Source organism: Somniosus microcephalus, chromosome 20 (assembly GCF_052327205.1).
Source record: "Somniosus microcephalus isolate GS21.2 chromosome 20, FLI_Smic_1.0, whole genome shotgun sequence".
NCBI classification, from domain to species: Eukaryota; Metazoa; Chordata; class Chondrichthyes; order Squaliformes; family Somniosidae; genus Somniosus; species Somniosus microcephalus.
The window spans coordinates 3,843,682-3,870,114 of record NC_141006.1 but is presented as its reverse complement, the minus strand read 5'-3'; the positions used below and the strand labels follow the sequence as shown (position 1 = coordinate 3,870,114).

General features: G+C 46.0%; 2 protein-coding genes and 1 long non-coding RNA gene across 3 annotated transcripts in view; all 3 read left to right on the top strand.

Annotated features, from left to right (window-relative positions):
* Positions 1-26,433, top strand: part of trit1 (tRNA isopentenyltransferase 1) — a 753,539-nt gene that overhangs the window by 201,951 nt on the left and 525,155 nt on the right. The gene's annotated exons all lie outside the window — the stretch shown is intronic.
* LOC147103030 (uncharacterized) overlaps positions 1-26,433 on the top strand; it is a 316,660-nt gene that overhangs the window by 66,637 nt on the left and 223,590 nt on the right. The gene's annotated exons all lie outside the window — the stretch shown is intronic.
* The window catches only part of LOC147103031 (uncharacterized), a 33,549-nt gene continuing 33,170 nt past the window's right edge, over positions 26,055-26,433 (top strand). The window contains exon 1 of the mRNA XM_085963161.1: positions 26,055-26,408. Coding sequence (XP_085819287.1) covers positions 26,055-26,408 — 354 coding nt within the window. The remainder of the gene's footprint in view (positions 26,409-26,433) is intronic.

Sequence of the window (26,433 nt, the reverse complement as noted above, 5' to 3'; positions counted from 1 at the left end):
AATCTGCTTTGGCTTTCGGTTATTTTGTTCCAATGTTCCAGGTAGGTTTCTTTGCATTGTTTAATGATTTGGTTCACTCGGATTGGTGTTTGGACGGCTGTGTTGGTCTGGGGCTGGTCAGGGTCCGGCTGAGTACTTAGTTTCAGTAGCAGCTGACTCAGGGGACTCTTTTCTGGGTTTAGCTCTTGGGTCTGAAAGGCTTTGAAATGAAGGGTGTCTGGGGAGCTAGATTTGAGGTGATTTAGGAAGTTTAGTGCTCGTTTTTGGATGTTTATTATCAGTGGGTATCTGCCTAGTTCGGCTCTGCATGCATTTGTTGGCGTTTTTCTTTGGGTGCGAAGGATGCTTCGGCAGAATTCTGCATGCAGGGCTTCTATTGTGTGTTTTTCCCATTTAGTGTAGCTTTGGTGATTTAGCGGGCCCCATACTTCACTACCGTACAGTGCAATGGGCAGGATTATGCTGTCAAATATTTTGAGCCAGATTTTGATTGGGATTTGGATGTTGTAGAATTTTCTTTTTATTGCATATAGGGCTCTTCGGGCTTTTTCTTTTAGTGCATTCACTGCTATGCTGATGCTCCCTGATACTGTAATAGTTAGACCAAGGTAGGTGTAGCTCATAGTGTGTCCTATAGTGGTATCACTGAGGGTAAACTGGTATTTGTTTTCCTGATATCTGGGCCTTTTTTGAAAAATCATGATGTTGGTTTTCTTTAGATTTACTGTTAGAGCCCAATTTTGGCAGTATTTGTCGAGTAGGTCTAGTTGTTGCTGTAATCCCTGTTCTGTGGGAGACAGCAGAACCAGGTCGTCCGCATAGAACAGGGATTTCACTTCTCCATCCAGGAGACGGAGACCTGGTGACTCGCTTTGCTCCAGCATGTCTGCTAATTCATTTATGTATATGTTGAACAGGGTCGGGCTCAAATTGCAGCCCTGCCGGACGCCTCTTCTCTGGGTGAAGAAATCGGTGCGTTTGTCTCCAATTTTGACCCCGCATTTGTTTTTCAGATACATTGATTTAATAAGGTCATAGACTTTGCCCCCTATTCCACACTGAAGAAGTTTATAATAGAGCCCTTCGTGCCATATAGAGTCAAAGGCTTTCTTGAAGTCGATGAAACAAGCGAATATTTTCCCATTTTTTGTTTGGTGTATATGTTTTCCAATGAGGGTGTGAAGGGTATAGATATGGTCGGCGGTGCGGTGTTTTGGAAGAAAACCTATTTGGTTTTTTCTGAGGATATTATGTTTGTTAAGAAAATCAAGTAATCTACTATTTAGAATACTGCAGAATAACTTCCCTAGACAACTGTTGACACAGATGCCGCGGTAGTTATTTGGGTCTGATTTGGGAAAACAGCCTGAACGTAATATGATGTTGAATAATTTGAGTACCGCACCCTGCATCTCCATATTGCTGAACTTGAGCATTTCATTCTCTCTCTCCTCACACTCTCTCTCTCTCCTCACACTCTCTCTCTCTCCTCACTCTCTCTCTCTCCTCACACTCTCTCTCTCTCCTCACACTCTCTCTCTCTCCTCACACTCTCTCTCTCTCCTCACACTCTCTCTCTCCTCACACTCTCTCTCTCTCCTCACTCTCTCTCTCCTCACACTCTCTCTCTCTCCTCACACTCTCTCTCTCTTCCCTCACTCTCTCTCTCTCTCCTCACATTCTCTCTCTCTCTCCTCACTCTCTCTCTCTCTCTCCTCACACTCTCTCTCTCTCCTCACACTCTCTCTCCCTCCTCACATTATCTCTCTCCTCACACTCTCTCTCTCCTCACACCCTCTCGCTCTCCTCAATCTCTCTTGCTCTCCTCACTCTCTCTCTGTCTCCTCACACTCTCTCTCTCTCCTCACACTCTCTCTCTCCTCACTCTCTCTCTCCTCACACTCTCTCTCTCTCCTCACACTCTCTCTCTCTCTCCTCACTCTCTCTCCTCACACTCTCTCTCCTCACTCTCTCTCTCTCTCCTCACACTCTCTCTCTCTCCTCGCACTCTCTCTCTCCTCACACTCTCTCTCTCCTCACTCTCTCTCTCTCTCCTCACACTCTCTCTCTCTCCTCACACTCTCTCTCTCTCCTCACACTCTCTCTCTCTCCTCACACTCTCTCTCTCTCCTCACACTCTCTCTCTCTCCTCACACTCTCTCTCTCTCCTCACACTCTCTCTCTCTCCTCACACTCTCTCTTTCTCCTCACACTCTCTCTCTCTCCGCACTCTCTCTCTCTCTCCTCACACTCTCTCTCCTCACACTCTCTCTCTCCTCACTCTCTCTCTCTCGCCTCACACTCTCTCTCTCTCTCCTCACACTCTCTCTCTCTCCTCACACTCTCTCTCTCTCTCCTCACACTCTCTCTCTCTCCTCACACTCTCTCTCTCTCTCCTCACTCTCTCTCTCTCTCCTCACTCTCTCTCTCTCTCCTCACCCTCTCTCTCTCTCCTCACACTCTCTCTCTCCTCACACTCTCTCTCTCCTCACACTCTCTCTCTCTCCTCACACTCTCTCTCTCCTCACTCTCTCTCTCCTCACACTCTCTCTCTCCTCACACTCTCTCTCTCTCCTCACACTCTCTCTCTCTCCTCACACCCCCTCTCTCTCCTCACACTCTCTCTCTCCTCACACTCTCTCTCTCTCCTCACACTCTCTCTCTCTCCTCACACTCTCTCTCTCTCCTCACTCTCTCTCTCTCTCTCCTCACACTCTCTCTCTCTCCTCACTCTCTCTCTCTCCTCACACTCTCTCTCTCCTCACACTCTCTCTCTCTCCCCTCACACTCTCTCTCTCTCCCCACACTCTCTCTCTCTCTCTCTCCCTCTCCCCCACACACTCTCTCTCTCTCTCCCCCCTCACTCTCTCTCTCTCCTCACACTCTCTCTCTCTCTCTCTCCTCACAATCTCTCTCTCCTCACACTCACTCTCTCTCTCTCCCCACACACTCAATTGAATTCAATTCAAATCGCTTTATTGGCATGATAAGGTCCATCTTATGTTGCCAAAGCATCGAAAAACATTTGTGGTTGAACACATAAACGCAGATCTATTCTTACAGTGTATAAACACATATATCCCTGAGTGTATAAATATACATTCGTATAATTTGTATATACTCTTTCCTTAGGTTTACTGGTTGTCCCTCTGTTTATGGCAAGCTGTAACATAGTGTGCCGCTCAGGTTACACAGTTTCTCTGTTCCCCTAGTAGGTATGGGAGTTTTTGGTCGTCATTCAAATTTCTGAATTCAGCGCATATTTGTGAGAATTTTTGGTAGAAATTCTCCCTGATGCCCTGATATTTTCCACAAGCTGTGAGGAAGTGCCTCTCTGTCTCCACCACTCCCTGACTGCAGTGAGAGCATATCCTGTCCTCTCTTGGCAGCCGGGTCTGTCTGCGTCTGCCTTTTTCGATGGCCAGGCTATGTTCACTAAGTCTGTACCTTGTCAAGGTTTTTCTCAGTTTGCTATCCTTTACCATGGTCAGGTATTCAGCCATGTTGTATTGTCTGTTTAGGGCCAAGTAGCAATTGAGTTTGTTTTGGGAATTTTGTTGCTTCTGCCCAATATGACAGGTATTTTTCCTTTTGCTTAGTGACAATTGTGTTGGGTCGAATTCTCTGTGCTACGATGTCACTGTCCTGGGGCTGGTTATTGTTAGTAGTGTTAGTGGTTGCTTCACTGAGTCCCAGGACTAGTTGACTGAGGGTACTCTTCTTTATGATCCTCTCTTGGCATTTCAGGGCTTCGTAATGATAGCAGTGGGGGTTGCTCACTTTTAGGTGTTTCCAAAATTTGGTGGCTCTTTTTTGGATAGTAATTATTAGTGGATATTGGTCTAGTTCTGCCCTGCATGCATTGTTTACGGTTTTCCTTTGAGTCCGGAGGATACTTTTACAGAATTCTGCATGTAGGATCTCAATTGGGTGTTTGTCCCATTTTGCAAATTCTTTTTGTGTTAGCGGTCCCCACACCTCACTGCCATAGAGTGCAATTGGTTCAATTACTGATTTAAAAATTTTGAGCCAAATGCTAATTGGGATTTCTATTTGGATTGATTTTTTAATGGCATAGAAAGCCCTTCTAGCTTTCTCTTTCAGTTCATTCACAGCCAGATGAAAATTTCCTGTAGAGCTGATTTTTAAGCCCAAGTATGTGTAGTTAGTGGTTTGTTCAATTTTAGTTGTTCCTAGTGTGAAATTTATTCTGGGTCCCTGATGTCTGGATCTTTGCTGGAACACAAGGACTTTGGTTTTTTGGGGGTTTATTGTCAGGGCCCAGGTCTGACAGAATGATTCTAGCAGATCCAAGTTCTGCTGTAGACCCTCCTTAGTTGGTGACAGCAGAACCAGGTCATCTGCATAGAGGAGGAATTTAATCTTGGATTCATATCTCTCTCTCTCTCTCTCTCCCCTCTCTCTCTCTCTCCCCTCACTCTCTCTCTCTCTCCTCACTCTCTCGCTCTCTCTCCTCACTCTCTCTCTCTCTTTCTCCCCTCACTCTTTCTCCCCCCCCTCTCTCTCACTCTCTCTCTCTCTCCTCTCACACACACTCTCTCTCTCTCTCCCCTCACACTCTCTCTCTCTCTCTCTCTCCCCCTCACACTTTCCCTTCACTCTCTCTCGCAATTCAATTCAATTCAATTCAATTCAAATCATTTTATTGGCATGACAAGGTACATCTTATGTTGCCAAAGCATCGAAAAACATTCATGGTTGAACACATAAATACAGATCTATACATACAGTGTATAAACAGATATATCCCTGAGCGTATAAATATACATTCATATAATTTGTATATACCCTTTTCTTATATTTAGTGGTTGTCCCTCTGTTTACGGCAAGCTGTAACATAGTGTGCCGCTAAGGTTACACAATTTCTCTCTTCCCCTAGTTGATATGGGAGTTTTTGGTCGTCATTCAAATTTCTGAATTCCGGGCATTTTTTTGTGAATTTTGGGTAGAAATTCTCCCTTGTGCCCTGATATTTTCTACAAGCTGTAAGGAAGTGCATCTCTGTCTCCACCACTCCCTGACTGCAGTGAGAGCATATCCTGTCCTCTCTTGGTAGACGGGTCTGCCTGTGTCTACCTTTTTCGATGGCCAGGCTATGTTCACTAAGTCTGTACATTGTCAAGGTTTTTCTCAGTTTGCTATCCTTTACCATGGTCAGGTAATCAGCCATGTTGTATTGTCTGTTTAGGGCCAAGTAGCAATTGAGTTTGTTTTGGGTTTTTGTTATTTCTGCCCAATATGACAGATATTTTTCCTTTTGCTTAGTGACGATTGTGTTGGGTCGAATTCTTTGTGTTACGCTGTCACTGTCCTGGGGCTGGTTATTGTTAGTCATGTTAGTAGTTACTTCACTGAGTCCCAGGACTAGTTGACTGAGGGTATTCTTCTTTATGGTCCTCTCTTGGCATTTCAGGGCTTCGAAATGATAGCAGGGGGGGTTGCTCATTTTTAGGTGTTTCCAAAATTTGGTGGCTCTTTTTTGGATAGTGATTATTAATGGATATTGGCCTAGTTCTGCCCTGCATGCATTGTTTACGGTTTTCCTTTGAGTCCGGAGGATACTTTTACAGAATTCTGCATGTAGGATCTCAATTGGGTGTTTGTCCCATTTTGCAAATTCTTGTTGTGTTAGCGGTCCTCACACCTCACTGCCATAGAGTGCAATTGGTTCAATTAATGATTTAAAAATTTTGAGCCAAATGCTAATTGGGATTTCTATTTGGATTGATATTTTAATGGCATAGAAAGCCCTTCTTGCTTTCTCTTTCAGTTCATTCACAGCCAGGTGGAAATTTCCCGTAGAACTGATTTTTAAGCCCAAGTATGTGCAGTTAGTGGTTTGTTCAATTTTGGTTGTTCCTAGTGTGAAATTTATTTTGGGTCCCTGATGTCTGGATCTTTGCTGGAACACAAGGACTTTGGTTTTTTGGGGGTTTATTGTCAGGGCCCAGGTCTGGCAGAACGACTCCAGCTGATCCAGGTTCTGCTGTAGACCCTCCTTAGTTGGTGACAGCAGAACCAGGTCATCTGCATAGAGGAGGAATTTAACCTTGGATTCATATAGGGTGAGGCCGGGTGCTGTGGATTGTTCAAGTAGTTTTGCCAATTCATTTATGTAAATATTAAAGAGTGTCGGTGACATGGCCGAGCCCTGCGTCACCCCCCGCCACTGTGGGAAGTATTTTGTTTGTTTGTCTCCAATTTTAACTGCACATTTATTGTTTGTATATATTGATTTAATTACATCGTATGTTTTTCCCCCTACCCCGCTTTCGATAAGTTTCAGGAATAGACCATCGTGCCAGATGGAATCGAAAGCCTTCTGGAAATCTATAAAGCATGCGTAGATTTTGCTTTTGTTTTGATGAACATGTTTGTCAATTAGGGTCTGTAGGGTAAAGATATGATCTGATGTTCTATAGTTTGGTAGGAATCCAATTTGGCTTTTACTCAAGACATTGTGTTCCTCAAGGAAGTTTATAAGTCTTATGTTTATGATACTACAGAATACCTTCCCCAGGTTACTGTTTACACAGATGCCTCAATAGTTATTTGGGTCGACTTTGTCCCCACTTTTGTATATGGGCGTTATGAGTCCTTTGTTCACAGAAATCACAGAAACCCCACAGTGCAGATAGAGGCCATTTCGGCCCATCGAGCCTGCACCGACACATATCCCACCTGATCCCCGTAACCCCTACACCAACACATATCCCACCCTATCCCCGTAACCCCACGTATTTAATCCCCTTAACACTAAGGGTCAATTTATCATAGCCAATCAACCTAACCCGCACATCTTTGGACTGTGGGAGGAAACCGGAGCACCCGGAGGAAACCCATGCAAACACGGGGAGAATGTGCAAACTCCACACAGACAGTCGCCTGAGGCCAGATTCGAACCCGGGTCCCTGGCGCTGTGAGGCAACAGTGCTAACCACTATGCCACCGTGCTGCCCAGATATCAGGGAAGCAACTGACACTCAGAACCAAGTTGAAGAGTTTTAGGATAGCCAGTTTCATTTTATCGTCTGTGTGTTTAATCATCTCGCTTAGTATGCCGTCTGCACCGCAAGCTTTTCCTGGTCGCAGGTCCTTGAGTTTTTCAAATAGTTCTTTTTCTGTTATTATGGAGTCTAGCGGGTTTTGGTTATCTTTAATGGCCATTTCGAGCTTTTCCAGTTTTTTGCATATTTGGTGTTGCTCTGGCCTTAGTGTGTTTTTCTGGTATAATTTTTCAAAGTGGTTTTCCCATGTGTCTCCATTTTGAATGGCCAATTCGTCATGTTGTTTTTTGTGTAATGTATTCCAGTTGACCCAGAAACAATTGGAATCAATTGATTCCTCAATGGAGCTGAGTGTATTCTTAATATACTGCTCTTTTTTGGTTCTGTGTGTGTTTCTGTATTGTGTTAGTGTCTGACAATAAGTAAGGCATAATTCCTCATTTTCTGGTTGTCTGTGTTTTTGGTTTGATATTTTTCTAAGTTTTTTCCTCATGTTATGACAATCTGGGTCAAACCATTTTTCATAGTTTTTTGTTTTGGGTTTGTTCTTGCGAGCTTTCAAGTTTGACCTTGTTGCCAAATTATCAAAAATATTATTTAGGTTATTCACTGCCCGGTTTACGCCTTCTTTATTGTGTGTGTATATGTTTTCCAGAAAGGTGTCCAAGAGAGCTTGAGTTGATTGATTGCTAATTGCTTTCTGGTATTTTTCCGTGCTGTTATTGGCCCATCTGTACGATTTTTTGGTGTTGTACAGCTTACTGGGTTGTGTTTCTGTGTTGGTTGTTTCTGTCTTTTTAAGATACATAGTATCTGGGACTAGGGACAGGGTCACTGGCTAAGGCTTGGAAGCTAAGCTAGAGCCAGGCCTGGTTAGTACCTGGAGGGGTGACCATCAGGGAAGACCAGATGCAGAAGGTCACGGAAGGAGCCCCGAGGAGGGGTGGTTGGTGAGAAAGGTCACGGAAGGAGCCCCGGGAGGGGCAGCTGGTGAGCAGGCCCGGGCGTTGGGCTGAAGATTGTTGGACAGGAGGAATGGTGGAAATGGAATGGCGGCGCGCACAGACGCAGCGGCTTTGCTTCTCCCAGGACGGTGCTATTTACATTTAATGTTATTTGTACTGGACTCATGGGAGCTTGCAAGATCACATTTCATTGTTCATGTACTTGTGCATTGTACAATGACAATAAAGTTGAATTATTATTAAATTTGACTGTGGTCTGACAGTGTTGTTTGTGGTTTGACTGTGAATGCTCTGAAAGAGGATGGGTCCAAATCCATAATCATGTAGTCTACGGTGCTACAGCCAAGAGGTGAGCAATAGGTCGATCTTCCTAGGAAGTCTCCCATGAACCTACCATTGACAATGTACAGACCCAGGCTTTGACAGAGCTGCAGGAGCTGTTTTCCGTTAGTATTTGTCTGTTTGTCGCAGTTATGCCTGTATGGATGGGAAGGGATATCGAAGTGGTTATTCCCGAATATGTAATTGTTTCCCTGATTATTGGTGAAGTCTGGTTCGTCGCCAGTTCGTGAATTGAGGTCACCACAGATCAACACGTTCCCCTGGGCCTGGAATTGGATAATCTCCCTCTCAATGGTGGAGAAGGTGTCCTCTTTAAAGTACGGGGATTCCATTGGGGGGATATAGAGTGCGCAAATGAAAACCTCTTGAGTGTTAGAGATAATCCCCCTCTCAATTTTGAGCCACATGTGGTTTTTGCCCTTTTTTATAAATTTGATGCAATTCTTAAGCTCTGTTTTAAACCAAATCAGTATGCCTCCAGAGTCTCTGCCTTGGTTTACTCCTGGCAATTTATTGGAGTATTGTGTATGTACCTTTAAGAGAATAACTGGTCTCAGACTGCAGTACCGGCAGTGACCACCCCTGTATAAAAGGCGCTAGCAAGCCTCTGTAGTTTCAGTTTCCCGATTGACTCCTTTCAGTAAAGATTTGTTTTGTTCAACTCCTGCTGTCCGTGTCTCAATCATACACGGACATAATACTGGCGACGAGCAGATACGAACTTACCTACAGTCTGCACCACCTCCTGGGATCCATTCCTGCAGTGAAGTGAGCAGAGGTCGAGGCCAGAAGGAAGAAAGAAGCAGTAGAAATGGGCGTCAACCGTGGGCATCCACCCCTGTGTTAGTGGAGTTGAAGGTTGCTGGAGAAGCTGTCGAAAGCGGGGCCTGGTTCCTGTCGATGGTGCTTCAGCTAATCGGGCTGGTGGCAGGTAGTACACTGATCCTTCCTGGGCTGCGGCGGTCGCGAACTCGAGCGGGTGGCTTGCAACGGGGCCGAGCAGCGTTGTCGGGAAGAGGAGAGAGAGAGGGTGGAGCACGCAGGGCGCGGCCGGTGCTACGAAGCCGGGCTGCGTACAGACCCAAGAAGAGGGAGGCAAGAGTCCCACAGGGTTGTTCCATGACGGGAAAATAATAAAAAAAGAAATATTAAACGCGCAGGAAACCGCGAGGAGCTGCAGGTTACAATGGAAACCGCGGAAAGCAGCGCTAGCAACAGCGGGGAAGAAGGCAAAGCACGGGAGGCGCCATCTTAATCAGCGGGGAAGAAGGCAAAGCGCGGGAGACGCCATTTTGTTAAATCGGGGAAGAAGGCAAAGCGCGGGAGGCGCCATTTTAGATTTTCAACATGCCGAAGACTGGCTGTATCGCTGCCTTTGATAATACAACAGAGGACTGGACCACGTATGTGGAAAGAGTCGAGGTATATTGCGAGGCAAACGAAATAGCCGATGAGAAAAAGGCATCGGTATTGCTAAACTTAATGGGCACTAGAACGTATGGCCTATTGCGGGACCTGATTACTCCAGCCAAACCGAAGGCGAAGAGTTTTATCGAAATTGTTGTTGTCCTACAGGAACACCTAAACCCTGCACCGCTGCTAATAGCAGAAAGATTTAAATTCCACAGGAGAACTCAGCATAAAGATGAGAGCAATGCTGAGTACCTTACGGAACTACGCAAGCTATCAAAGCACTGCCAGTTCGGAGCAGGACTGGCAGATACCCTACGGGACAAATTTGTCTGTGGACTCCTGAGTGAAGGAACACAGAAGAAGTTACTCTCAGAGAAAGAGCTGACGCTAGATAAGGCTTTCAGCGTGGCAGTATCGTACAAAGCAGCAGCCAGGAGAGCTGCGGAAATACAACAAAAGCCACAGGAATACGGCACCCACGAAATGACACGGGGATTTGCAAAATGTTATAGCTGCGGCAGAACTAACCATGACCAGAAGGACTGCTGGTCCAAGGACAAAATATGCAGGCAATGCGGAAAGATGGGACACATTGCACGAGTTTGCAGGACTGGGAAGAAGACCAGCGACAACAAAAAGGCTACTAAGGAACCGTACAAGAAAGTACAAAAGATGACGGACAGTAGTTCCGAAGACCAGATGAGCAATAGTGAATCCGGGAACAAGAGACTAAGCTGTCTCAAACTTCACAATGTAATCACAAAAGAGGATCACCGAACCATTTGGGTCACCCTCACGATAGCAGGGTCCCAAGTTAAAATGGAATTGGATACAGGACCAGCGCTAACCATCATGAATCAACGAGACTACGAGCGGCTATTCTCACACATACCCTTGAGAGAGACATCCATCATCTTGACGACGTATACGGGGCAAAAAGTATACCCCAGAGGAAAAATAAGGGTGCCTGTCGAATACAACGGCAAGAAAATATGGAAATTGTATCTCTACATACTGCAAAATGGTGGACCACCGTTATTGGGATGTGAATGGATCAGGAAGATAAGCTTAGATTGGCACTCCATTCATGCAATGGCGGTGGATGGTAAAAAAGATGAAGACGTCACTCCAGGACGATTGTCAACAATCTTAGCTAACGCCAAAGAGGTATTTCAACAAGAACTGGGCACTCTTAAAGGCGTAACCGCCTCGATAAAAATAGAAGAGAATGCAATTCCCAAGTTTTTCCAAGCAAGACCGGTACCATATGCAATTCACCCAGCCGTCGAGGCAGATCTGGAGAAGGCAAGCGTGTTGTCTAAGGTTGACTGGAGCGAGTGGGCGACACCCATCGTTCCTGTCATGAAGAAAACGTTAAGCAATAAGTCTGAGGAGCCAAGGAAGGTTCGCATCTGTGGGGATTTCAAGGTGACGGTGAACCCAGTCCTTCACACAGTACAATATCCTCTTCCAAGGATAGAAGACATCTTCGCCTCACTATCTGGAGGGAAGCGTTTTACAAAAATTGACCTAGCACAAGCATATTTGCAGATGGAGGTTGAAGAATCCTCTAGGAAGTATCTCACGATAAACACTCACAAAGGTCTTTACCAGTATCATCGATTGGTATTCGGAGTAGCATTGGCTCCGGCGATATGGCAAAGAGCGCTGGAACAAGTCCTGCAAGGGATTCCGGGGACTCAGTGTTACTTGGACGACATCCTTGTGACAGGTGAAGATGACAGTGAACACCTTAACAACCTAGAACAGGTGCTCACTAGACTACGGGAACATGGGCTACGAGCCAACCGCCCCAAGTGCGAGTTTTTTAAGAAACAGCTATCATATTGTGGCCATGTGATTGATGAAGAGGGGTTACATAAGTCCCCTGACAAAATTGGTTGTTAAGGCCCCAGTGCCTGAAAATGTGCCGCAACTGAGGTCATTCCTCGGATTGGTGAATTACTACCATAAGTTTTTGCCAAATTTGTCCACAATTCTGCACCCACTGAATGCCCTACTACAAACGGGAGTAGCATGGAAATGGGGCAATGACTGTAAGCGGGCCTTTCAGAAGAGTAAGGACTTAATCACTTCAAGAGAAGTATTGGCTCACTACAACCCAGCACTGCCGATCAGACTGGCATGTGATGCGTCTCCCTACGGCATTGGGGCGGTACTGTCACATAAATTCCTTGATGGTTTAGAGAGGCCGATAGCTTTTGCGTCACGCTCGTTAACTTCTGCCGAGTGTAACTATGCCCAGATTGACAGAGAGGCCCTCAGCCTAGTGTGGGGGGTGAAGAAGTTCAATCACTACCTGCACGGTCAAAAATTTCCTCTACTAACCGATCATCAACCTCTTGTCTCCATTTTCAACCCTCATGTGGTGTATGTGCCTTTAAAAGCAATTGTGGTGTATGTGCCTTTAAGAGCCCCAGGTGTGCGCAATGCCAGTAATTGCCACTTGGGCTATATAAGCCTGTGTATTGTGTATATCCTTTAGAACCCCCCCCCAGACTTGCTTAGTAAATACCTATGAACCAACTCCTGTCTTCAGTGTCTTTATCTACACACGGACACTACAGTGGCGACGAAGTGGAAACGGACTTACCTGCAATTCGGCAGCACCTCAAGGACATCGATTCCTCCAGCGTCCAGAAGATTCAAGGAAGTAAGAGAAACTGTGGTTTCACCAGCTGGCCAAGCTGGTGACAGGTACTGCGCTAATCCTTCCTGGGCGTCAGGCTGGGGCTCCAGCGGCGGGCTCTACAGCTGAGACAGGCAGCGAAATCGGAGGCAAGCAATAACGGACTGGGAGGGTGCACTCGGGAGACGGCCGGCGCGGCAAGCAGGTCAGCGTTTAGACCTCCGTCGGGAACGAGTCTCCAACAGTGAATAAACGGAAACCACAGTAAAACAGCATTGTTATCGGTAGCAGCGGCGGGAAAGCGCAGGAAGCGCCATATCTTTTTTTTGAAATGCCTAAGTCTGGCAATATTGATGCTTTTGATAACGAAACAGAGCCTAACTTTGGCAATATTGATGTTTTTGATAACAAGATAGAGGATTGGACCACATATGTAGAAAGAGTGGAGGTGTTTTGCACCGCAAATGGAATAGAAGATGAAAAAAAAGCTTCAGTGCTTCTGGATCTAATGGGCGCAGAAACATACAAGCTGTTACGCAACTTAATCACTCCAGCCGAACCGATGGACAAGAATTTTGAGGAGATTGTTGATACCCTACACTGCCAATTCGAGGCAGGACTGGCAGATTCTCTGCAAGACAAATTCATCTGTGATCCCCTAAGTGTAGAAACACAAAAAAAGGTATCTTCTGGAAAAGATTTAACACTGGACAAGGCTTTCAGTGCAATAGGAGCGGCAAAGATACAGCAAAGGCCACAGGACTTCGGCACCCATGAAATGACACGGGGTTTCGAAAGATGTTATCGCTGCGGCAGATCCAACCATGACCAGAGGGATTGCTGGTTCAAAGAAAAAGCATGCAGGCGATGTGGAAAGATGGGACACATTCCACGTGTATGCCGATCTGAAAATAAAAAATCCACTAATGGGAAAAGAATCAATAAGGAAAAGCACAGAAAGGTACAAATGATGACGGACAGTAGCTCCAAAGACCAGAAGAGCGATAGCGACTCCGGGAACAAGAGACTAAGCTCTCTCAAATTACATAATGTAATTGCCAATGAAGATTACCAGACCATTTGGGTTACCCTCATAATAGCAGGGTCCCCAGTTAAAATGGAGCTAGATACAGGATCAGCTCTAACCGTAATAAATCGACGAGATTACGAGAGGCTATTTTCGCATATACCTCTAAAAGACACATCCATTATCTTAAAAACATATACGGGGCAGAAAGTATACCCCAAAGGAAAAATAAAGGTGCCTGTGGTATACAACGGCAAAGAAATACAAAAGTTGTATTTATACATTCTACAAGATGGTGGTCCACCGTTGTTGGGACGTGAATGGATAAGGAAGATACGTTTAGACTGGCACTCCATTCAGGCACTGACGGTGACCAGTAAGGAAAAAAACAATGATGACATCATACCTGAATGATTAAAAGACATCTTGGCCAACACCAAAGAAGTGTTTCAAGAGAAACTAGGAACCTTGAAAGGCATCACCGCCTCAATAAAAGTGGAAGATGCAGCAATTCCAAAATTTTTTAAGGCAAGACCGGTGCCATGCGCAATACGTCCGGCAGTCGAGGCAGAGCTGGAGAATTTGGAAAAGGCAGGCGTATTATCCAAAATAGATTGGAGCGAATGGGCAACACCCATCGTTCCAGTCATGAAAAAAGCATTGAAAAATAACTCTGAGGAACAGAGAAAAATTCGCATCTGTGGGGACTTTAAGGTGACTGTAAAACCGGTCCTTCACACGGTACAGTATCCTCTTCCGAGGATAGAAGATATTTTCGCCTCACTGTCCGGAGGAAAACGTTTCACAAAAATTGACTTGGCACAGGCATATCTACAGATGGAGGTTGAGGAGACCTCTAAAAAGTATCTCACAATAAACACACACAAAGGCCTGTACCAGTACAATCGACTGGTTTTTGGAGTAGCATCAGCTCCAGCTATCTGGCAAAGAGCTATGGAGCAAGTCCTGCAAGGGATTCCGGGGACTCGGTGTTACCTAGACGACATCCTTATAACAGGAGAAAACGACAACGAGCACCTTGCCAATTTGGAGCAGGTGCTCACTAGGCTGAAAGAACGGGGCCTACGAGCAAATCGCCCCAAGTGCGAATTTTTCCAAAATCAGATATCATATTGTGGCCACATAATTAATAAGGAAGGGTTGCATAAGTCACCTGAAAAAATTGAAGCAGTTATAAAAGCCCCAGCACCTGAAAATGTTTCACAATTGAGGTCATTCCTGGGATTAATAAATTACTATCATAAATTTTTACCGAACTTATCAACTATTCTACACCCTCTTAATGATCTTCTACACACAGGAGTGATTTGGAAATGGAACGAAGACTGTAAACGTGCCTTCCATAAATGTAAAGACTTAATCATATCCGAGAAAGTTTTGGCTCATTACAACCCATCACTACCAATCAGACTGGCGTGCGATGCATCCCCTTACGGCATAGGAGCGGTATTGTCCCATAGATTCCCTGATGGCTCGGAACGGCCGATAGCTTTTGCGTCACGCTCATTGAACTCAGCTGAGTGTAACTATTCCCAGATAGACAGGGAAGCACTCAGCCTGGTATGGGGAGTGAAGAAATTCAACCATTACCTACACGGACAAAAGTTTACCTTGCTGACTGACCATCAACCCCTCATCTCCATATTCAACCCTAAAAAAGGTGTCCCCATTATGATGGCACAAAGACTACAGAGGTGGTCCCTTTTTCTAGGGGCACACCAATACAACATTGAATACAAAGGGTCAAAACAGCATGGGAATGCTGACGGTTTATCGCGCCTGCCGTTGCCAACGATAGAAGAGGCACCTACAGTAGACCCAGTAGAGATATTCCACTCTACCATAGTGGAATGTCTACCGGTGACAAATTCTGCCATTGAAAGGGAGACCAGAAATGACCCTACTCTCTCACGGGTCTACGATTTAACAATGAAGGGATGGCCAGCACATGGCGAACCACTGTTGCCAGCATTTTCGCAAAGAAGAGAACAGCTGTCAGTGTGCCGAGGAACCTTGATGTGTGGATCCAGAGTGGTGATTCCACCCAAACTCCAGGATAAAGTGCTAAAGGAGCTTCACGAGGGGCATCTGGGTGGAGTGAAAATGAAGAACCTACTACACCACCAGAAACTACTACACCCCCGAGGCGTTATCCGGACCGAGTCAGGAAGCCTCCTGAGAGACTAACTTATAATTAATTAATACAGCAATGTATATTATTTTGCATATAACATGTAATCAATAATTACTTAAAATATGATGTACTAGTTAGCTAGAAGGGGAGGAATTGTGGTGTATGTGCCTTTAAAAGCAATTGTGGTGTATGTGCCTTTAAGAGCCCCAGGTGTGCGCAATGCCGGTAATTGCCACTTGGGCTATATAAGCCTGTGTATTGTGTATATCCTTTAGAACCCCCCCCCCAGACTTGCTTAGTAAATACCTATGAACCAACTCCTGTCTTCAGTGTCTTTATCTACACACGGACACTACACCTCAGAAGGGCGTACCGATAATGACAGTGCAATGGCTGCAGAGGTGGTCCCTTTTCCTAGGGGCACACCAATATGACATCGAGTACAAAGGAACTAAACAGCATGGGAAAGCTGATGGATTGTCGCGCCTACCGTTGCCGACGGTGGAAGAAGAAGACCTTGCAGTGGATCCAATGGAGATATTCCACTCGACCATAGTCGAATGTCTCCCTGTGACGAATGCAAACATAGAAAAGGAAACACAAAATGACCCAACACTATCCCGGGTCTATGATTTAACGGTGAAGGGATGGCCAGCACATGGCGAACCACTGCTGCCAGCATTCTTGCCGAGAAGAGAACAGCTGTCAGTGTGCAGAGGAACCTTGATGTGTGGATCCAGAGTAGTAATTCCACCTAAGTTGACGGATAGAGTGCTCAATTAGCTTCATGAGGGTCATCTGGGTGGGGTAAAAATGAAGAACTTAGCCAGAGCATTTGTGTGGTGGCCGGGAATCGATAGAGAAATCGAAGAGATGACCAAGAGCTGTGCAGGATGCCAGAAGGTCCAAAACGCCCCACCACAAGCTCCTCTACATCCATGGGAGTGGCCCTCATCTCCATGGCAAAGGGTGCACATTGATTTTGCTGGTCCCTTCATGGACTCGATGTTTTTAATTGCGGTGGATGCGCACTCAAAATGGCCAGAGGTAATAAAAATGTCCTCAACCACCACAGAAAAAACTATCACCGTTTTACGAACCATATTCGCCAGGAATGGGCTGCCTGAACAGATTTGCTCTGACAATGGACCACAGTTTGTGTCTGAAGAGTTCCGGAGGTTCTTAAAGAACAATGGTGTTAAGCATTACACATCTGCGCCATATCATCCAGCCACTAATGGATTGGCCGAAAGGTTTGTTCAAACATTCAAGAAGGCTATCAAGGCAATGTGTAATGAAGATATACCCCTACAACACAAGGTGGACAACTTCTTGTTTGCCTACCGGAATGCGACACATGCGGTTACCAACCAAACTCCAGCCATGATGTTCTTCAATCGAAGACTACGATGCCGCTTGGATTTGGTTAAGCCAAACATCCGAAGAGATGTGGAGAACAGGCAGTTTCAGAATATGAATGAAAGGCCGACCAGGAGTTTTAAGATAGGTCAACCAGTTTTGGCCCGGGACTACCGCACTGAGAAATGGCAGCCAGGAACGATTTGTACACGGCAAGGACCTCTCATGTATACCATGGACGTTGGGGAGAGCATTGTAAGACGCCATGCTGACCAGATTCTAGAGTCACTGGAAAACGTCAACTCCACACCACGATCTGATACACCTGGCAATGAAATCGACGTACCAATTGCAGCTACCGCAGAATCGGTGATATTGGAAGCAGATGAACCAAACAACGACATTGATCCCGACTCAACCTTGCCAGAAGAACCTGATACCCCAAAGAGACGTTATCCAGACAGAATCAGGAAGCCTCCTCAAAGACTGAACTTATAATTGCTTAAACTTAACCAATGTATCTAGCAACCGTAATTGTGATTGTAATTAGCTATCATTTAGTTGTTAAATGAATGTTATGTACTGTTTATCTAAAAGGGGAGGAATTGTTGTGTATGTACCTTTAAGAGAATAACTGGTCTCAGACTGCAGTACCGGCAGTGACCACCCCTGTATAAAAGGCGCTAGCAAGCCTCTATAGTTTCAGTTTCCCGATTGTCTCCATTCAGTAAAGACTTGTTTTGTTCAACTCCTGCTGTCCGTGTCTCAATCATACATGGACATAATAGGGACCACCAGCTCTGTGTACCCTTGGGGACGGCCAGTGTGTCCTTCTCCTCTATACCAAGTTTCCTGTAAAATGATAATATCCAGATCTTTAGTTTCATCTATGAACTCTGGGGTCCTACTCTTCACGTCGAGCACCGAAGAGCGTAGACCTTGGATATTCCAGGTCGAAATATATAAGGATTTCATGTTAAGTTTGGTCTTTTACTATGATAGGTTAAAGAATGATATGTGTTTGTCGTGTCTAAATGGGGGAAAAAAAGATCATCTCAATTGTCTATAAATGCTAATACTACTTGGTTACAACTCTTTCTAGTAACTCTCTCTCTCCCTCACTCTCTCTCTCCCCCTCTCCCCCTCACTCGCTCCCCTCACTCTCTCCTCTCTCTCTCTCCTCACACACCCTCTGTCTCCCCCTCACACACACACTCTCTCTCTCTCTCTCTCCTCCCCTCACACTCTCTCTCTCTCCCTCTCTCTCCCCTCACACTCTCTCTCTCTCCCCTCACTCACTCTCTCTCTCCCCTCACTCACTCTCTCTCTCTCTCTCTCCCCTCTCTCTCTCTCCCCTCACACTATCTGAATGCGCAAAGCATTCGTAATAAGGTAGATGAATTAACAGCGCAAATAGATGTAAACGGATACGATATAATTGTGATTACGGAGACATGGCTGCAGGGTGACCAAGGCTGGGAGCTGACTATCCAAGGATATTTGATATTTATGATGGACAGGCAAAAAGGAAAAGGAGGTGGGGTGGCCTTATTAGTAAAGGATGAAATCAGAGCAATAGTGAGAAAGGATATTGGCTCAGAAAATCAAGGTGTAGAATCAGTCTTGGTGGAGCTAAGAAGCACCAAGGCGAAGAAAACTGGTGGGAGTTGTCTATAGGCCTCCAAACAGTAGTGGTAATGTAGGGGATGGCATGAAACAGGAAATGAGAGATGCATGTAACAAGGGCACTACAGTAATCATGGGTGACTTTAATCTACATATAGACTGGCCCAATCAAATTAGCAATAATACTGTAAAGGATGAGTTCCTGGAGTGTGTACGAGATATTTTTTTAGACCAGGACGTTGAGGAGCCAACTAGGGAACAGGCTATCCTAGATTGGGTATTGTGCAATGAGAAGGGGTTAATTAATAATCTTGTGCGGGGTCCTTTAGGGAAGAGTGACCATAACATGATAGAATTCTTCATTAAGATGGAAAGTGAAGAAATCCAATCTGAAACTAGGGTCCTAAATCTAAACAAAGGGAACTATGAAGGTGTGAGGAGTGAGTTGGCTATGATAGATTGGGGAGCTTCATTAAAAGGCATGACAGTGGCTAGGCAATGGCTAACATTTAAGGAACAAATGCATGAATTGTAACAGTTATACATTCCTTTCTGGTGCAAAAACACAACAGGAAAAGTGGCCCAACCGTGGTTAACAAAAGAAATTAAGGACAGTATTAGATCCAGAGAGGAGTCATATAAAGTTGCCAGAAAAAGTAGCAACCTGAGGATTGGGAGCAGTTTAGAGTTCAGCAAAAATGGACCAAGAGATTGATTACGAGGGGAAAAATAGAGTATGAGAGTAAACTTGCAAGGAACATAAAAGCGGACTGTAAAAGCTTCTACAAGTATGTAGAACCAACTCACTCTATCTCCAAGCTGTCCTGGTCTGCAGTTCCATTTCATCCTTCACCTCATCCGGCACTTTAACAAAAACTTTTTTTCTTCCTTTCAGGTCTCAAGGATTTCCTGTCACTTTAATTCTCCGCTCCACTCCCACTCCGACCTCTCTGTCCTCGGCCTCTTGCACTGTCCCAATGAAGCTCAACGTAAGCTCGAGGAACAGCACCTCATCTTTCGATTAGGCACTTTACAGCATTCTGGACTCAACATCAAGTTCAACAATTTCAGGCCATAACCTCGGCCCCTATCTTTTGTTTCCCATTTATTTATTCATTTTTTTCTCTCTCTCACATGCCAGCTGTCTTTCATTCTGCCAGAGCCATTTACACTTCATCGAGAGCCATCCACTTTGGTGACAAAAACAGGAAGACAGATTATTATCTGAATGGCAATAGATTGGGAGAAGGGGAAGTGTAACGAGACCTGGATGTTTTTGTGCACCAGTCGCTGAAGGTAAGCATGCAGGTGCAGCAGGCGGTTAAGAAGGCAATTGGTATGTTGGCCTTCGTAGCGAGAGGGTTCGAGTACAGGAACAAGGATGTCTTGCTGCAGTTGTACAGGGCCTTGGTGAGACCACACCTTGAGTATTGTGTGCAGTTTTGGTCGCCTTATCTGAGGAAGGATGTTCTTGCCATGGAGGGAGTGCAGCAAAGATTCACCAGGCTGATACCTGGGATGGCAGGAATGACGTAATGAGGAGAGATTGGGTCGATTGGTCTTATACTCGCTGGAGTTTAGAAGAATGAGAGGGGATCTCATTGAAACTTACAAAATTCTAACAGGACTAGACAGACTAGATGCAGGAAGGATGTTCCCGATGGCGGGGGAGTCCAGAACCAGGGGTCACTGTCTAAGGATAAGGGGTAAACCATTTAGGACTGAGATGAGGAGGAATTTCTTCACCCAGAGAGTGGTGAACCTGTGGAATTCTCTACCACAGAAGGCAGTTGAGGCCAATTCATTAAATATATTGAAGAAGGAGTTAGATATATTTCTTAAGGCTAAAGGGATCAAGGGATATGGAGAGAAAGCAAAGACAGGGTACTGAATTTGGATGATCAGCCATGATCTCATTAAATGGCGGAGCAGGCTCGAGGGGCCGAATGGCCGACTCCTGCTCCTATCTTCTATGTTTCTATCTTTTGTTTCTTAACTTGTCCCATTACCATCTCCTTTTGCCTTGCACTATCTCTTAATCTCTCTTAATGTCTCTTAATCTCTCCTGCCTTCCATCCTATCACACACCTTTCTTTCCTCCCCTCCCCCCTTTCCCTGCCCCTGCACTTATTAAAAACCTGTTCGATCTCCAGCTTTTTCCAGTTCTGACGAAGGGTCATCGACCTGAAATGTTAACTCTGTTTCTCTCTCCACAGATGCTGCCTGACCTGCTAAATGTCTCCAGCATTTTCTGTTTTTATTTCAGATTTCCAGCATCCGCAATATTTTGCTTTTGTATTGTAAAAAGAAAAAGATTAGTGAAGAAAATATTGGTCCCTTACAGTCAGAAATGGGAGTATTTATAATGGGGAGCAAGGAAATGGGGGAGTAATTAAATAAATACTTTGGTTCTGTCTTCACGGAAGATGACACAAATAACTTCCTAGAAATGCTAGGGAACCAAGGGCCTAGTGAGAAGGAAGAATTAAAGGAAATTAGTATTTGCAAAAATATAGTGCTGGAGCAATTAATGGGATAAAGCTGATAAATCCCCAGGGCCTGATAATCTGCATCCCAGAGTACTAAAAGTGCTAGCCATGGAAATAGTGGATGCATTGGTTGTCATCTTCCAAAATTCTATAGATTATGGAACAGCTCCTGCAGATTGGAGGGTGGCAAATGTAACCAGACTATTTAAAAAAGGAGGGAGAGAGAAAACAGGGAACCTAACATCAGTAGTAGGGAAAATGCTAGAGTCTATTATAAAGGATGTGCTAACAGGACGCTTAGAAAATAATAATGGGATTAGACAAAGTCAACATGGATTTATGAAAGGGAAATCGTGTTTGACAAACCTACTGGAGTTTTTTGAGGATGTAACTGGTAGGATAGAAAAGGGAGAACCAGTGGATGTGGTGTATTTGGATTTTCAGAAGGCCTTTGATAAAGTCCCACATAAGAGGTTAGTGTGCAAAATTAAAGCACATGGGATTGGGGGTAATATACTGGCATGGATTGAAAATTGGTTAACATACAGGAAACAGAGAGTAGGAATAAATGGGTCTTTTTCGGGGTGGCAGGCGGTGACTAGTGGGGTACCGCAGGGATCAGTGCTTGGGCCCCAGCTATTCACAATATATATCAATGACTTGGATGAGGGAACCAAATGTAATATTTCCAAGTTTGCTGATGACACAAAACTAGGTGGGGTTGTGAGTTGTGAGGAGGATGCAAAGAGGCTTCAAGGCAATTTAGACAAGTTGAGTGAGTGGGTAAATACATGGCGGATGCAGTATAACGTGGATAAATGTGAAGTTATCCACTTCGGTAGGAAAAACAGAAAGGCAGAGTATTATTTAAATGGTGCTAGATTGGGAAATGTTGATGTACAAAGGGACCTGGGTGTCCTTGTACACCAGTCACTGAAAGCAAACATGCAGGTGCAGCAAGCAGTTAGGAAGGCAAATGGTATGTTGGCCTTCATTGCAAGAGGATTTGAGTACAGGAGCAAGGATGTCTTACTACAGTTATACAGGGCCTTGGTGAGACCACACCTGGAGTACTGTGAGCAGTTTTGGTCTCCTTACCTAAGAAAGGATATACTTGCCATAGAGGGAGTGCAGCGAAGGTTCACCAGACTGATTCCTGGGATGGCAGGACTGTCGTATGAGGAGAGATTGGGTCGACTAGGCCTGTATTCACTGGAGTTTAGAAGAATGAGAGGGAATCTCATTGAAACATATACAATTCTGACAGGGTTAGACAGACTGGATGCAGGGAGGATGTTTCCCTTGGCTGGGGGGGTCTAGAACAAGGGGTCACAGTCTCAGGATATGGGGTAGGACATTTAGGACTGTGATGAGGAGAAATTTCTTCACTCAGAGGGTGGTGAACCTGTGGAATTCTCTACCACAGAAGGCTGTGGAGGCCAAGTCACTGGATATATTTAAGAAGGCGAGAGATAGATTTCTAGACACCAAAGGCATCAAGGGCTATGGGGAGAGAGCGGGAATATGGTATTGAGATAGAGGATCAGCCATGATCATATTGAATGGCGGAGCAGGCTCGAAGGGCTGAATGGCCTACTCCAGTTCCTATTTTTCTATGTTTCTATGTCTGAGATTAGGTGCCACCAAGCATAGACTGCACTAAGATGTTGCGTCGCTTCCGCCTGTGCTGCAATGGAAGCTGCCAGATCGCCCATCACACGTGGCATCAGGCCTGGGTCACCACGGTCTCTCTGGGAGTCGACTATCCTTTGCAGACTAGAAATGATGGGCTCCATGGTGTGTGCAGAGCCTTGTGCAATGTTGGAGCTGGACTCCTCCACATTGCTGAGAGGCTCTCAGACCCCCTTACCATTGCACCTATCATCTCCATGTGCATGCCCATCACCCTTCTTCTAAATGCTTCCCCATCGAGGTCCTCATCTGAGTCCTGTGCAGCAGAACTCGCACGCGAACTCACCCTCTGGGGAGCTGGCCCCCGAGCTACCCTTTCCCCTGGCCTTGCTGCAGCCCACTCGTCCCCGGTGCCTCATCCTGTGCAGATCCTGCAACTATACTAGCCTCTAAAGAACGCATAGTGCCCGTGTCTGAGCTGGTGTCTGTGTTCTTCCTCCTCCTCTTCTCTTGCCTCACTCTCTATGGTGCCCTCAGGGACAGGCTGCTCAGGTGCTTGCTGATTATCTGAAAGCATAAAGGCACAAGACTCGGGTTAGGGTGAAGGGAGGGGGCAGGAAGGGAGAAATGCATGCATACAGCATGATTAGCTTTAAAGTGCGAAACACTTGTGGGGTGAGGGGGAAGTGGGATGTGAGAAGAAGGAGTAGGGATGAACATACCCTTGTTGTCCCCAAAGGGGGTCAACGTCGCCGGTGGCCTCGGCGCCCACCACTTGGCATCCAATAATCTGCAGCACTCGATTCTCCAGCGCAGACAGTGGTTGGGTGTCGACTTGTCCCCCATCTGTGTGCTCCTGCTCAGTCCTGTTGTGAGCCAGCTTGGCCTGCAAGAGAAAGGAAAGTGTGTGAGTGAGTCTTTGGGTGATGTGCCTGCCATAGTTGAATAGCTGTCATTGTGTGCAAGGTGTGTGTTGCTAGGTGGAGATTGTTGGTGGGTGAGTGCTGGGGTATGGTGCTTTGGGCAGTGTGTGAAGACTCTGGTTCAGATGGTGGTATGTAGCATTTGTTGAAGCATTGACTCACCCTGACCTCCCGAGTGAGGTCATTAAATTTCTTCCTGCACTATGTGTGGGTCCTGGGGACCACAGTGCTGCCCGAGATGTGCTGCGCTACCTCCCTCCACATGGTGCGGGAGACTTGCAGCAAGGACCTCCTGCCACTTGTTGAGTAGAGCACCACCTCCCCATCTCTCCACAGCGAACACCAACGCCGCCAATGCTTGGTCACTGAATCTGTGGGCTCTCTCCCTGTGGCGTGGATCTGCCATCAGTACAGCTGCTTCAGTCCTCCGACTCCTTCTCCTTGACCTACTGCTGCTTGCTGAGGCAGCTGTACAGCCGGCAATGCTGAGAATGAGGTTCTGCAGCATCAATGAACCCCCCTTTAAGAACTGTAAGAAGCCTGTGGCAATCATGACTTGCGATTAGACTGCACCTGATATTGGTCCACCCTTTGAGTGTAACCCGAATGAGCTTGGGCTTAAAGACTTGAATTAGGACTCCAATCATCTTTTTGGGCAGTGAGCATGAATTTTTCGTGCAGTCTAAAGCATTAGCGCCTGGCGCTAATTCTCCAACTTTTCTACTGATACCACCCATTCCTGGGCGATAATGAATTTCTAGCCCCAAGCATTTAATTCCAATGTGACAGAGCAAGCCTTTGGCTCAATGGTAGCGCTCCCGCCCCTTGTTCAGAAGGTCCAGGGTTCGACGTCCACTCCAGACAATCCCGGTGAGTGGGGAATTGGAGCTCCATCTTGACATTTTCATCCATTGCATCTGGTGGGTGTGGGAGCCCATAAAAGACTCCCGCCGTCCAGGACTAACGCCCCCATCAGCTGGGATAAAGATGGTTACGGCCTTGGAATGAAGGTTCATGTCATGGCTATGAATCCTTCCACTGCTTCACACTAATACAAAAGCAAAATACTGCGGATGCTGGAAATCTGAAATAAAAACAGAAAATGCTGGAAACACTCAGCAGGTCAGGCAGCATCTGTGGAGAGAGAAACAGTTCACGTTTCAGGTCAATGACCCTTCGTCAGAACTGGAAAAAGTTAGAGATGTAACAGGTTTTAAGCAAATGCAGAGGCAGGGAGAGGGGGGAGGGGAGAACAAAAGGGAAGGTCTGTGATTGGGCAGAAGGCAGGAGAGATTAGATGATAAAAGGGATGATGGTGCAAAGCAAAAGGAGATGGTAATGGGACAAGTAAAGAAACAATAGATGACTCTAGATGAGGTGTAAATGGCGATGGGAGGCCCCTTCCCCTCCCTCCCAGAACCACAATAGGGTTCCCCTTTCACCCCACCAGCCTCCACATTCAACGGATCATCCTCCTCCATTTCCGGCACCTCCAACGTGATCCCACCACCAAACACATCTTCCCCTCCCCTCACCTTTCAGCATTCCGAAGGGACCGCTCCCTCCGCGACACCCTGGTCCACTCCTCAATCACCCCCAACAGCCCCTCCCCTCCCCACGGCACCTTCCCGTGCAAGCGCAGGAGAGGCAACACCTGCCCTTTTACCTCTTCCCTTCCCACTGTCCAGGGCCCCAAACACCCCTTCCAGGTGAAACAGCGATTTACTTGTACTTCTCGCAATCTAGTATATTGTATTCGCTGCTCACGATGCGGTCTCCTCTACATTGGGGAGACCAAACGCAGATTGGGCGACCGCTTTGCGGAACACCTCCATTCAGTCTGTAAGCGTGACCCCGAGCTTCCGGTCGCCTCTCACTTTAATTCTCCGCTCCACCCCCACTCTGATCTCTCTGTCCTGGGGGTTGCAGGCTGCCTGGGGTAGTCAAAATGGGGGTCAGATTCTTGGCCCAAATTTGTAACTGTGATGGTTTTCTCGGAAGGTTTAAGAGAGCCCACGTACCTGTGTAAAATATTAAAACAGACCAAATTAATTTCCATTCATCTCTTAACTACCTTGGAATTATAAATTCTGATCGAACATTCTGATTGTTTTAATTGTTCATTCTATTGGCAGCTTTTCCGTTGATTAAACATGTTGTTAAATTCAGTCGATAGCAAAATACTGCTGGAAATCCGAAATAACAACAGAAAATGCTGGAAAAACTCAGCAGGTCAGGCAACATCCGTGGAAAGAAATTTGAGTTGAGGTTTCGGGTCGAACCCTTCTTCAAAACTGGAAAGAAAAGAAAATAGATCGAAGGCAAGACTGCGATCGAACAAAAGAAGAAAAAGAGACAATAAAAGGTATTCGAAGCCAGACGAGATGGTAATACGCCCGTGGAGACAAAACCACATTCCCACAAGTTCTGAGCGAATTCATCTTCATGAGCTGTCTCACCTTCTCCCCTCCCTCTGGGAAGTTCTGGGAATGTGTGAGGTTTGCCCAGTTCCTGGCCTCCTGCTTCATATTCATGAGCTGTCTCACCTTCTCTCCGCCCTCTGGCTGGGCTGCTGATCCACTCAGGTCTGTTGAAGGATTTGGGTTTTCTGAGTGTCTCGATCTTTCTCCAGAGGTCTCCAAGTGCGAGTTACGAGCCAGGGAGAGACGCGTGGATTTTCTTTTTGTCCCTGCCCAGACGGAGCAACTCAACATGGCTAGCCTGTCTGGTGTCTGGCCCCGTCCTGGGCTCCTTCAGCTCGCAATCCTCCTGCAAGTTATCTGCTTGTGTTTAGCTCAAGTAAGTTCAGGGGAGAGAGTAATCA